We start from the raw sequence: 14295 nt of genomic DNA on the forward strand, positions 1-14295 counted from the left end.
AAGTAAATGGTGCAACAGTATTCAAACTTCTGTTGTTTATACTAGACTTGTTAGGATATGATATTATATCATGGATGATAATTATTTATTGAGTTTGGAGATAAGATTTAAATGTTACACTTAGATGTCTGTTTGTATGAAAATGATGACATTGTTTAGACTGCTTAATCTCTCCTTTAGCTTGCCCGTTTACTTTTCCGTCTTTTATTGTGGATTTGGTAGGTTGTTTGAGTAGTTTGACTTAGGATTTGAGGAATGTAGTGGTTGGCGGGGAGTGGATGGAATTGCTTTGGAAGGATCATCACATGGCAAATGAGTGGATGTCAGCATGATATCACATCGTTCTATTGCCTGATGATGTTTTTTTTGCGGGGTGGGTACGGGACGGACAACTTTGAGAAGTTTCAATAATTTATTTGATGTAAGAGAATTTAAACAGAGAAATAAAATTGATTTTCCAAGCTAGTGAAGTGACTGTTTATTTATTTAGTTGTTTATATGACTTGATTTGTACCCCACCTTTCTACCAAAAAATGGCACTACTGCGTAAAGGGGGAAAAGTGGTTTTTTTCCTCTCCCCAGTCTTATTATGCTTTCTTTAATCTAGGTATCATCTGCAGTAAATGTTATCTAGTGAGACAGTATTATATCAGTAATTAGAAGCAGTTAATAAAAGAGGTACTGATTATTCTTTTCATGTGATTTTTCCTCTGAAATGGGCCAATTTAGAGGCTTTAGAGACTTCTTACTATTTTGCTTAACTTCCTTCTTAAAGCTAATATTGCTACAATTGTGAATTGTACACATAGAAATGGCAGAAACCTCCAATTTGTTTTTAGACATATGAAACACCAAGAGGAGTTAAAATTATCCTCTTGTTTTCTTTCTTTTTATCGATACCTCATTTATTGTTTTCGGTCATAAAAGGTTTTTATAATCTTCTCCTATGTAGACAAGAAATCGTTTTGAGGGAACAAGGTCAGAAGTGGAAGACCTTATGAACAAAATCAAACAAAATCCCCAGGAGCATAAAAGAGCAAATCAATTTGCAAAGGAAGGCTACCTTTATGTGCAGGAGAAAAGTAAGACACTTGTTTGCTTTCTTGATAAAAGCTTTGGAAGTAAGTGCAGAGGCAGTGCAGGGTGACCCACACATTTATCGTGCAAAAAAAAGGGATAGCTTTTTATCCTTCAGCATTACTATGCTAATCAGCATTTATTTGGGGGTGACATGGGGAGCTGCCGCCACTTCCTTTACCTCCATGCACATTGTGTCCCACAAGATCGAAAACTGTCAGAGGTAAAGCTAACATTCTGTGCATACATTTCTTATTTAATTCTAAAGGTTGTCCATGCTACTGCTTAATCCTCCTCCATAATATTAAAGGACTAATGTGTTTCAGGAATTTGGGGTATTGTCAATAAGCGCTTTGCACATCCCTCGGCAAATACTGAAATTATTAAACCAAAGTAAGATTTATTCAGGAAAATACAGTAAAGCATCAGGCACTTAAATAGCAAATAGAATTCCGGCCCATACCCTGACTTAACTTAGATGTGAAGTGCTATGGTTCAGGGCAACATATTTAAAGATAAAAAGCACAACATAATTCTTTGGTATAAAACAAAGTGAGTCCCTTTGGGTCCCAGGATGGACAGGATGTAGGATGTATGCATGAAGCTGGCCCATCATACAGGCAAAGTTGTCCTTGTGGGTCAAAGTTTTGCCTGAAGCAGGCCTTTAATTGATCCTAAATGTGTGTTCAAATGTTATACTAAACCATGGTTTAGCATGTCATGAATAGTTTGCATGATTTCTTCCTCCTCTTCCTCCCACGCAATTGGGTGAAGGAGACAGAGACTTTAACTTTTAGCTAGCTTCCTGTGTTTTCTGAACTGGGAACTGTGGTTAACATTATCTATGGTTAGTTTAAATAGTCAGCTCCATAAACCATGAAGTTTACTTGTGTCATGACAAACTGGTGTTTTTATTTATTTATAAGTATTTATTTTACTTATATCCCGCCTTTTCGTGCAAGGAACACAAGGTCGCTGACGTAATCCTTGTCCTCTCCATTTTCTCCTCACAACAGTCCTGTGAGGTAGGTTAGGCTGAGAGTCAGTGACTGGCTCAAAGTCATCCAGTGAGCTTCATTGGCAAGCGGGGACTAGAACCCAGATATTCTGAGTCCCAGTCCAACACTCTAACCACTATACCACACTGGCTCTCACACTGTTGTTAACTAAAAGCAAAAGCTTCCAAACTCCTCCAGGACATATGGGAGGAGAGAAGATGTGGGAGTGTATGAGGCTCATTGCAACATGTTAACATGACACTAAAATGTGGTTCAGTGTGACATCTGAACACAGTTGTTGATATACAAAGTAAATATAAAGGAAGAAAGATTCTTTTTTTCTTTCTTTTTTTACTTTGATGTACTTCAGACTTCTTTTGCCCTCTTCAGAGACTAGAGAATTCTTTTTTGTTAAAAAAGAAAAGTTCTACTGAACTTTTTAGACTCTCTATGATCAGTACAAAATTACAATACTGGTTTGTGGTAGCAAGGGGACAATAATACAGATCAGATATTTAAATGAGAACATTTAAAGTGTGCAAACATTTAAAGTGTGCAAACTCATGAAGACAACTTGTCAGCCTCCACAGAAATCACAGTTGTTCTGGAGAAAATGTATTATAGAAAGATAGGAACGTTAGTGTTGCGCTTTAGAACAATGGGCTAGATCTGGAGAACTGCGAGTGGAAAGAAATGAGCCTCTTGTGCTGTATTGGAAATCATGCATTTTTATTGTGTAATGTTCCAGCACAAGGTATAAGACAGCGCCCTTCTGTAAGTGGAAGACATCTTCCACATGCAAAAGGGCATCTTTTGGAGTCAATCCGGTGATTTGCATTTACCTTTCCGTTTTCTCCACTTCAGCTCCCTGCACCCCAATAAAATCCTCTCCCACTTGGACAAGCTGTCTCTTGCCCAATTTTCTCCAATTCTCCTTCCCACTCCTGGTCATTATCCATTGCCTCAACTAATTTCCTTTTCTAAAAGCAAATAGGTAAGTTGAAGGATAATACCTAAGATTTTCGAGACAACTTCTCTGTTCAGTACAAAACAGCCTGCAAACTAGATTCAGCAGAAAAATGTCCATATATGAAGAAATATGTAATTTTAAACACATCAGATACTTCTAAAGCTAATTATTACTATTTTGTTGAAGGACCGGCACCTTTTGGCTCCAGCTGGGTAAAACATTACTGCATGTACAAGAAGGAGACAAAGAAGTTTACTATGATACCATTTGAGCACAGGTCAGGAGGGAAAATTGTGAGTACATTCCACATTTCATTGTGCTTCATGACCTATATCTAAATGAGTGTATGAGAGATAAGATATGCCCTATATCTCTTCTCTTTGTTCAAATTTTTTGTTTTAAGTATAGTAAGCTACAATAATGGAATGATGATAAGAATTCTGAAAAGTACTGGGTTGGGTTATAGAGAGCAGAGAACATGCTATCCTAAAATGTCCTTATTTTATCTACAGTTTTTCATTAACACCAAAGGGTTTTAAAGTTTAGTTGAGAATAACTAGCCAGTCTGGTGCAAAAAGTAAATTTATCTGGAAGTTTTTATTAACCTCATATTTACAGTCAGGGCCAGAAATATTGGAACAAGGATAACTGTTTTGGCAGTTGGCCCCTGTATACCACCACATTGAAGTTGAAAGGAAACACACCCAGATGGGAGCGAAGTCATAACTTTCAGCTGTAATTCAAGGGGTTTGACAAAAGTGGGGCACTAACCATTCAGGAAGTACAGCCAGTGGCATACACACACCCCCATCGTTGGTGGCTCATAAGTAATGGAACAGGTGTGGCCTGTTTCCTGGGTACCCCATGACCAATCAAGCTGAGAAAAGGCCTGGAGGTGGTTCTGAGTGTTACATTTGCATTTGGTAGCTGTTCACTGGAACTCCCAACATGAGGTCCAAAGAGGTGTCCATGTGAGTGAAGGAGGCCATCATTAGGCTGGGGAAACAAAAAAAAACCATCCGAGAGATAGCAAAAACAGTGGGAGTGGCCAATACAAGAGTTTGGAACATCCTGAAAAAGAAGGAATTAACTGGCAAGCTCAGCAACAGCAAAAGACCTGGCAGACCATGGAAGACAACTAAAGTGGATGACCACAGAATTCTGCTCATGATGAAGAGGAAGCCTTTCACAACATCTAGCCAGGTCAAGAACGCTCTTGAGGAGGGAAGCATATCATTGTCAACATCTACAGTCAAGAGACGGCTTTATGAACGTAAATACAGAGGCTTCACAACAAGGTGCAAACCACTGGTAACGCTCAAGAACAGACAGGCCAGATTAGCCTTTGCCAGCAAACACCTAAAAATGCCTGCCCAGTTCTGGAATAAGATTCTTTGGACTGATGAGACCAAGATTAACTTGTACCAGAATGATGGGAAGAGAAAAGTATGGAGAAGGAAAGGAACAGCTCATGATCCAAAGCATACCACATCATCTGTCAAACATGGTGGAGGCAGTGTTATGGCATGGGCATGTATGGCTGCCAATGGAACTGGGTCACTGGTGTTTATTGATGACCTGACTGCTGATCAAAGCAGCAGGATGAATTCTGAAGTGTATAGGGCTATACTTTCTGCTCAGATTCAGCCGAATGCTGCCAAACTGATAGGATGCCGCTTCATATTGCAGATGGATCATGACCCAAAACATACAGCAAATGCTACCCAAGAGTTTCTCAAGGCAAAGAAGTGGGATGTTCTTTAATGGCCAAGTCAGTCACCTTATCTGAACCCAATAGAGCATCCTTTTCACTTCCTGAAGACAAGACTGAAGGCAGAAAGACCCACAAACAAGCAGTAGCTAAAGGCAGCTGCAGTAAAGGCCTGGCAAAGCATCTTGAGGGAGGAAACTCAGCATTTGGCCATGTCCATGGGTTCCAGACTTCAGGCAGTCATTGACTGCAAAGGATTTTCATCCAGATATTAAAGGCGATCCTTAAGTTTGAAATGATGTTGGTTTGTTCCATTATTTATGAGCCACCAATGATGGGTGTATGTGTATGCCACTTAGGGATGGCGGAGAATTTCTCCCTGAAACTTCGGGGGGCCGAGCGCCAACGTGTTCGGCCCCCCGAACAAGTTTCGGGGAGAAATCCTCCGCACCCCCCGTGCCCCCCGCACCGGCTGGTCCGGCCAGCGGTTCGGCGGGTGTTCGAGCGAGGCGGGAGCGGCAGCCGGTCTTTCGACTGGCTGCCGCCGCCGCCATTGCAATGAAAGAAAAAAAAACAAAAACGCCCCCTGATAGGCTACGTGACGATTCACGTAGCCTATCATGGCTAGATTTGCAAAGTCAGCCGTGATAGGCTACGTGAATCGTCACGTAGCCTATCACGGGTGACTTTGAAAAAAAAAAAAAAAAAGAGTGTACGGATAATGGCGGCCCCCATAGGGAGCCGCCATTCCCGTTCCTTATTTGGTCGCTGTAGTCTACGTAAATCTTTACGTAGACTACGGCGAAAATAAGGGCAACGCTATTTGCGTTGCCCTTATTTTCGCCATAGTCTACGTAAACATTTACGTAGACTACAGCGACTAAATAAGGAACGGGAATGGCAGCTCCCTATGGGGGCCGCCATTCGCGTACGCGCTTTTTTTTTTTTTTTTAAAGTCACCCGTGATAGGCTACGTGATGATTCACGTAGCCTATCACGGCTGACTTTGCAGATCTAGCCATGATAGGCTACGTGAATCGTCACGTAGCCTATCAGGGGGCGTTTTTTTTTTTTACTTTCGCGTTCGCGGCCGGGAGAGGCGAGGCGCCTCCTCCCCGGCCTGAATTTCGGCCGGGCGAGGCGGGAAGCCTCCCCCCCCCCGGCCTGAACTTCGCAGGGGGAGCAGCAAAGCGCCTCCCCCCCACCGCGAACGGCCTTCGATGACAGGTAAGTGACTTTTGTCCACCCCTAATGCCACTGGCTGTCTTTCCTGAATGGTTAGTGCCCCACTTTTGTCAAAGCCTGAATTACAGCTGAAAGTCCTGACTTCACTCCCATCTGGATGTGTTTCCTTTCAACTTCATGTGGTGGTGTACAGAGGCCAACTGCCAGAACAGTTACCCTTGTTCCAATATTTCTGGTCCTGACTGTATAGCGCAAGCTTCTTGCTTCCCTTTTCTGTAGTATCAGAAACCTGTTCAAGCTTTTTCAAGATCAGGGTGCTTTTCTAGGACTGATTGGAGCTTCAGGGGCAGTAGCATTTCATGTTTTTTACAATAATCCCCCCCCCCCCGACTATTTTTAACAAGTATGTGGTAGGGAGAAAGTAACTACCCTTGGTAGGGAGAAAGTAACTCCCCCTATGTCCTTCTAATAATATGTGTCTTTCCGTTCCATGCCTAATATTCTAAAAGCTTACAGGACATGTAAGGAATTCAGCAGACCAATTTAATCTCTTTTGAAGTTGTCTCTCTCTCTTTTTGTGGCACCACAGACCCCACAAAATCTGTATAGCTAGAACTGCACTTCATGTTGGCATGTATTGTGTCTGTAAAGCATCTTTGATTCCAATAATTTTGCAATATTGGATAATTTTGTATTTGGAAACCAAATGACAGAAAAAAGTAAACTTCCATGCATGTTAGAATCCAGAATTTACTGTTTTAAATAGAGACATCTTATTTTATTATGACTTTTTTACTGGATTTTGAAGTAATTGTTGATACAATTGAAGTTTTCATAATGAAATCTTTTTCAGGGTGAATTGGAAGTCTTCCTCCTTAAGTACTGTACCAAAAGGAATATTGATACTATTGATAGGCGGTTCTGTTTTGATATGGAAGCAGTAGACAGGTAAGTTGGCCAGATAATTATTAATATAATGTTTCTGTTTAATGCATTTCACCTCTTAAATGTTTTCAGATATACAGAAGTGAAATAGTTGTCCATCAGGAAACGATGGCTGCAGACTAGTCAAAGACAGTAATTTTTAAAAGGGACATTTTTTACCTTTTAAGTTGATGAAGGGGAGCATATATATGTCATTTCAAAGATGAACACATTTTTATGTTGCATTTGTAGAATACCTAGGATGAGATAAATTTGGAATATTAGTGCATATTAGGGATTATAAAAACTAATTATTTCCCACCATTTGTGCATTTGTAGACCTGGTATGCCGATGACAATGCAAGCATTCTCAGAGGAGGACAGAAATCGGTGGTTCGAAGCCTTAGACGGAAAAGAATTAGTAAGAAGAGAACTATGGGGTTTTTTTTTAATTGTGATGACAAAACATTGACATTATGTAGGCTATACCACTTGTTTCTTTGTCCTATTTATTTCATGTTTGTATGGCACTATTGATGTGCTATGTACTGTGCAAAACACATCTGACATGATCCCTGACATTGGCATACAATCTGGCATCATCAATATGAATACGCCTCATGAAAATAATGCTATCTCTGCAATGGAGCTTGGCATATTCCCATATAACTGGCAACAGTAGATGATTTCCGAAGGGGTAGCGATATTACTTTGTTGCAGCAGAAACAACCGAGAGTGTTATGGCATCTTAAAGAGTAAAATATTTTTTATGACATACGTTTTCAGGGACCAAAATCCACTTAAGGAGCAATCGTATGGCTGCTAGACAGTGGCTAGACAGCCATAGGATATTGTGTTATCCGGGAACCAACCTCGGAGCCCGCACTCCAAGGTCAGTTCTGGAGAACTGACCTCCCCCCACTTCCGCGCTGCCTCCAGGGCAGCGCAAAACAGCCCCATCCTCTGCACTCGCAAGAGGAGTGTGGAGTGCTGAAAAGGGGCATGTCTGGGGGCATTCCATGGCGGGGAGGGTGGAAATGCCTGTACAACACATCCAATGTGCAGCAGCCTCCTTCCCTGCTCCCCACTCGCGCTGATTGCGGCTGTCTAGCCGATAATGCAGGGCAGGAGAAGCGCGGAGGAAACGATCCCCTCCGTGCTTCTCCTGCCCTGCATTGGATAGGTGGTCGCCTCCAAGTTTGGAGGCAGCCGACTATCTGGATAGGATTGTGCCCTTAATTATTTTAAGTTGGTAGGCATATATACACACGGGTGTAGACAGAAAAAGAATTGTTAGCAGTGAGGACAGAAGATAGATAAATCCTCCTAGGAGCAGCACCTTTATGTATAACAATAAGTTGTGCACGGGCACATAACAGGGTTATCTGATGCTTAAGACTCCCAGAGCTGATATACCATCATGTTTTGTTGTTGAATATGATTGAATGTACACAAGAGTGTTTATGGTTGTGACCCTGAATCAAATCTTATCAAAGAGAGGGCTTTAGTAAAGAAAAAGTATCTCAGGAATTAACTGTTCATTGCAAATATTCATTATACTATGCAAACATGAAAGAGAAACTACAATTCTTGTTTATATGTTTGCGGTACATGTGGAAATAAAAACTCAGAATATTATATCGCAGTATCTATATTCCATTTTTTGTATGCAGTGTTGTAATTTAACAGAATACAGACTTCTAGAGACAGAAGGGACTAAAGGTCATCTACTCACCTACTCGCCCTCCATTCCTGGTCAGATTGAATAACCCAGACTTACAGTGAGCAAAAGACCACTGCCAAGCCAGCCACTCTACTTCAGTATGAAGCATGGGTCTTTGTTTTTTTCCAAGTGAAAGAGACAGCATAAATATATAAATAACCCCACAGGTCTCTGCCCAGTTTAACCTGGTGTAGAATTTCTCTTCTCCCCCACCCCCTCGCCCCAACTAGGATGTAGTTGGATGCTGAGCATGAACAACACCTGTTAAATGAGTCATCCTAGGGGAAAAAATTTTCTGCTTGACCCAGCTGTGGCAAATGAACATTAAAGCACAGAACCAAATGCAATAACAGTGACCCAGGGCCAGAATCTGAGTTCCTTAGGATGTTTATTTGGGAAAAGATCTAATTGATAGGCAAAATGTGGTAACCAATAGGAAAGATCCTGCAGTGAGGATAAGAAAAGAATGAGGGCTGGAGATAAAACAATAGTGAGAAGAGAAAAACAGGAGGCAAGGGGTACTCCAGTTTATGTGGAAAATAGATGATATTTCATGACTTCAAATCTTTGCTTGCTATTTGATTATAGATCAACAACTGAGGGTCTCAGTTATTTCTCTTTCCATGTATAGGGTTATGGTAAGCTAACCCCATTCTTTTGAGTATCTTTTATTACTGCTGCAGCAAAAAAAATTAAACTTGTGTAAATAGATCATGGTATAGCTAACAAGGTAACTGACCTGCCTAGTATTTAATTCAAGAAGGTTTGGTTTTTTCTTAATAGCCTACTTTTGACTTTAGTAGGGAAGATATTGATTCTTCCCTTCCCCTGTTTTTTTAAGCTGGCTTCTTTGAGTGCACTTACACATTTAACTTTCTTTGTTTGCTAGGTATTCCTCAATTTGAACAGGGCTAACACAAAAAGGGAAGGAAGTAAGTACTTGAGTTAACAATGACATTTTTTAAAACTATGTTGGAATACATTAGCTGGAATTAAAAAACAACACTTAGGGAGCAATCTTGTGCACACTAGACAGCAGCTAGATGGCCATAGGATATTGTGTTATCCGGGAACCAGCCTCAGAGCCCGCGCTCCAAGGTCGGTTCCCGGAGAACCGACCTCCCCCAACAGCCCCAACCTCGGTGCTCGCAAGAGGAGCGCGGAGCAGCCGGAAAGGGGCGTGGCTGGGGGCGTTCCGGGGCAGGGAGAGCGTAGCTGCCTGTATGACACATCCTATGTGTCGTACAGCAGCCTCCCTCCCCGCTCCGTGCTCCTGTGGCTAGACAGCTGCAATCAGCTGTCTAGCTGAAAAAGCAGGGCAGGAGGAGTGCAGCGGGAATGATCCCCTCTGTGCTTCTCCTGCCTTGCTTTGGATAGGCGGTCGCCTCTGAGTTCAGAGGCAGCTGCCTATCTAGACAGGATTGTGCCCTTAATGTTCCAACTTTCTGTCAGAAGGAAGAGCTTCCTAGCCTGCATGGATATAGAAATAGGTTTGGCTATGTGAATGAAGACAAAAACTTTTACTGTGGTTCTTAGTGCCAAACAACTTGTCTGTTCTCAGTAACAGGTAATGGCTTGGATCCAAAGTTTGCAGAAGTAAAAGCTGATGGTGCAACAGGGCTTTTCTATCCCCTTCTCCTGCTACAGCTCCATATACCCTTCAAAAAGCCTTTCCTTAGAGTCTGGGGATCCTTGGGAGAGGCCTGGGATGTGACACAGGAAAGAAGGGATTGGAAAAATGCAGGGGCAGCTTGTGCAAGTGGGAGAGCTTTTGTGGGGATACAGGGGCTGCAGTATGGAAGAAAGAAAGCCTCATGCACTAACAGCTTCTGAGCATGCAAACTCTGGATCCCAACCCAATATAAACAGAGAGCAAAACATATAGGTTCAGAAATCATCTCAAACTCTGGTTTGATGTTACATGAGCAAGGCCCGGGCTCAAACACTCCTTCCACTCACTTCCACTTCCTCTTTTGTGGTTATTCATATTTTTTCATAGCGTTTGAGAAATATCTTACCTCATAGTTTGTAATTTTGGCTTGGAGTGCAAGAGCTAATAATAGTTTGACACGATGTAACAATAGATGATGACAAGAGGAGCTATGGGAGGATGCAAGCAGAAAGGGGATGAAAGAGCATTGAGGCTGAAGCCTGCTCTTGTAATAACAACAATGGTTTGGCTTTATATGTGAACTGAGCCATATATCATAGGTTTAAAATCCCATCCCCTATTTCATTTTTTAAATTGATGTTAAAGGAAAAATCACTGATAAGTTTGAGCAGTTAAAATAACTCTGCATTTTTGCAAGGCAAGTATAATATCTAATTATATCTGACATATTTTCAAACTGTTTTTCCTCTTAGGTGCACAGTTGGATAAGATTGGGTTCACAATTATTAGAAAATGCATCAGCGCTGTTGAAACAAGAGGTAACAATAAACTCAGCCAAGTGTTGCTGTTCATGAAGATTCATGGGTTGAGTTGAGCATGAGGCATAGAAATAACATGTCACTATAGCTTTAGTGGGCCTTCCAGTATTATTGAGAGCAAAATGGGTGGGGGGAAACAGCTTCTGCTCAACTCTGCCCTTTCATGATTATTTAAGGCCTGAATTTTTTCTTGCCGTGACCATCTTTGTAAGGTAACAAGTAAAAACTGAACATCATGGCAAAAGGAGATGAATAAGAATACCAAGGAGGGAGGGGCTTTTACAGCATTTTTCCTAATTGCTTCTATCATTCATATATATTACCTTATAGCGACCTTGTAAGGGTAACTATTATTGTCCCAATATAGAGATAAGAGCTTAAAGCTGATATGGCTTGTCAAAGGTTACCCAGTGAATTCATAGCTGAACTGAGATTTCACCAGTTGACAGCTCATGTGATTAACTGCCATGCTACTGCAGCTCGGGGGGGGGGGGTGTTGTGTGTTTATACGTTTTCAGTCTTATTTAGAAAGTGTTTTTAAAAAGTGGAAAGCAAGCCATATTTATGCTATCTCAGTTTTTAGAGCTGTTAAAATATATAAATGTTTTTCTAAGTATGCTCCCCTTTCATTATTCCATTAGGACGTATTTATCAAGTTTCATTATGCTAATTTATCTTTATGTATAAATCACCATGTCTAATAGAATTGGAGGTCTGTGCTGTATCTGCTTCTTCGAATGTAATGAAAGTTCAGAAGAATGTTCCAAAGAAATCCTTAACACACCTTTTTAATTCTTTTAAAAGTAAGATCTTATTCCCACATGTAGCAGTTCATTCTGATGGCAGATTTTTTGAGTTAATGTAACATTTCTATCTGTGTATATTCTGTTTTGCTGTTGCGATGATTGCAGTCTGGATATTCACTCTTTAAATCCACTGATGCAGCAAGAGAAAAAGCAGCCACAGCTTCTCCCATTACTTTTTTTCTTAGTCTTGTTTTCTGCTCTACTTCCTGGCCTCCTGAAGCAAGCAGTTTTGCTTGGCTTACACTTTGATCTGCAGGGATTCTACTAGCCTCCCTCCCCAGCTTAACACTTGGGCTGGAGGAGAGGGGCAGTGGATTTTTCCTGACCTTAGATGTGGTTGCAGTGCAAAGTCAGGGTCCAACCCCCAAATCTTATTCATGTCTATTCAAAAGTAAGTCCCACCAAGTTTGATAGGACTTACTGGAGCATTAAGCCCCATTGAACACAGTGGGACTTAATTCCAAGTAGGTGTGCATCAGACTGAACTGAAGAAAAAGGTCTGGGTTTGATTAACTTGGGTCAGCCAAAATGTGTGGACTCCTGGTCATTTGCTGCCTTCTGAATGTGAATTATTTGTTGATTTTTTGGCAAATGATAAGTCACTTATAGAAATTATCTCATGAGATTTTCCATCTTCTGTAACATGAGATGAACCTATCTGTAGTCAGCTTTAAGGGAACAAGTGAGGTTAGAATTTCTATTGAATTCTTTGAGCACATATAATAATGAGGTGTGCATGGGGAAAAATTATACCCACCTAGTGGGTGAACACCTTTGACCTTAAAACAGCTTAACCATAATTGTCTTGCACTTTTGTAGTACATATTCCTAAGGTTAGTCATGTGCAACTGAAAAAAAGGGATATAAGTCCTTTTCAAAGTCTTTGTCCCAGGTTTTTATCTTTCAGTTTTAAGGGATATGAAGTCAATGTCGCTAGAAAGAGGTCAGTCTAGTTTAGGTAAAAACTGAAAATAATCTTGTCATATTGGAGAAAAGTCTGGTAGGCAAAGGCAGAACTTGTCTGCATTCATGTCACAGTAAACCAGAAATCCTGTCTTAATAACCCATGGTGTGAATAAGCAGTGTTCAACCATACACAACCCCTTCCTTGCCACCTTGCTTCTCCTGTCATGCGAATGGAAAAACAAGCCAGGATTCAGCACTTAAATATAGCTTCCTGTGACATGTACACCTGGAGCTATAGAATCACAGAATAGTAGAATTGGAAGGGGTCTACAAGACCATCTAGTCCAACCCTCTGCTCAATGCAGGAATCCAAATCAGAGCATGCCTGACAGATGGCTGTCCAGCCTCATCTTGAATGCCTCCATTGTGGGAGAGCCCACTACCTCCCTAGGGAATTGGTTCCATTGTCATATTGCTCTAACCGTCAGGAGATTTCTCCTGTTGTTCAGCCGGAATCTGGCTTCCTGTAACTTGAGCCCATTATTCCGTGTCCTGCACTCTGGGATGATCGAGAAGCGATCCTGGCCTTCCTCTCTGTGACAACCTTTCAAGTACTTGAAGAGTGCTATCCTATCTCCCCTTAGTCTTCTCTTCTCAAGGTTAAACATGCCCAGTTCTTTCAGTCTCTCTTCATAGGGCTTTGTTTCCAGTCCCTTGATCATCTTCATTGCCCTCCCCTGAACCCTCTCCAGCTTGTCTGCATCCATCTTAAAGTGCGGTGCCCAGAACTGGACACAGTACTCCAGATGAGGCCTAACCAGTGCTGAGTAGAGGGGAACTAGTACTTCCCAGGATTTGGGAGCGATGCTTCTATTAATGCAGCCCAAAATAGCATTGGCCTTTTTTGTAGCCACATCACATTTTTGGCTCATATTCAGCTTGTGATCGACAACAATTCCAAGATCCTTCTCGCTTGTAGTGTTGTTGAGCCACGTATCCCCCATCTTGTAACTGTGCATTTGGTTTCTTTTTCCTAGGTGCAGAACTTGGCATTTATCCCTATTAAATGTCATTCTGTTATTTTCTACCTAGCGCTCCAGTCTATCAAGTTCACCTTGAATTTTGTTTCTGTCTTCCAAAGTATTAGCTATCCCGCCCAATTTTGTGTCATCCGCAAATTTGATCAGCATTCCCTGCACCACCTCCTCCAAGTCATTAATAAAAATGTTGAAGAGCCGTGGGCCCAGGACTGAGCCCTGCGGTACCCTGCTCATTACCTCTCCCCAGTTTGAGAAGATCCCACTGAGAAGCACTCTTTGAGTCCTATTCTGTAGCCAACTGTGGACCCACCAGATCGTTTCATCTAACCCACTTTTAGCTAGTTTGCTGATCGGGATCTCATGGGGCACTTTGTCGAAAGCTTTGCTGGTCGAGGTATATGATGTCCACAGCATTCCCACTGTCCACAAGGGAGGTTACTTGATCCAAAAATGAGATCAAATTCATCTGGCAGGGTTTGTTCTTGACAAATCCATGTTGGCTTTGAGTAACCACTGCATTGTTTT

At 41.6% G+C, this 14295-nt stretch overlaps 1 protein-coding gene across 1 annotated transcript in view; it reads left to right on the top strand.

The window, feature by feature from the left end:
• The window catches only part of ARHGAP10 (Rho GTPase activating protein 10), a 164500-nt gene that overhangs the window by 59534 nt on the left and 90671 nt on the right, over nucleotides 1–14295 (top strand). The window contains exons 8-13 of the mRNA XM_084856240.1: nucleotides 953–1082; nucleotides 3232–3338; nucleotides 6795–6889; nucleotides 7205–7286; nucleotides 9478–9520; nucleotides 10953–11018. Of these exons, the coding sequence (XP_084712366.1) occupies nucleotides 953–1082; nucleotides 3232–3338; nucleotides 6795–6889; nucleotides 7205–7286; nucleotides 9478–9520; nucleotides 10953–11018 (523 nt within the window). The remainder of the gene's footprint in view (nucleotides 1–952; nucleotides 1083–3231; nucleotides 3339–6794; nucleotides 6890–7204; nucleotides 7287–9477; nucleotides 9521–10952; nucleotides 11019–14295) is intronic.

This window comes from Heloderma suspectum, chromosome 5 (genome assembly GCF_057233095.1).
Source record: "Heloderma suspectum isolate Gila_16-S chromosome 5, 16-S_ref, whole genome shotgun sequence".
NCBI classification, from domain to species: domain Eukaryota; kingdom Metazoa; phylum Chordata; class Lepidosauria; order Squamata; family Helodermatidae; genus Heloderma; species Heloderma suspectum.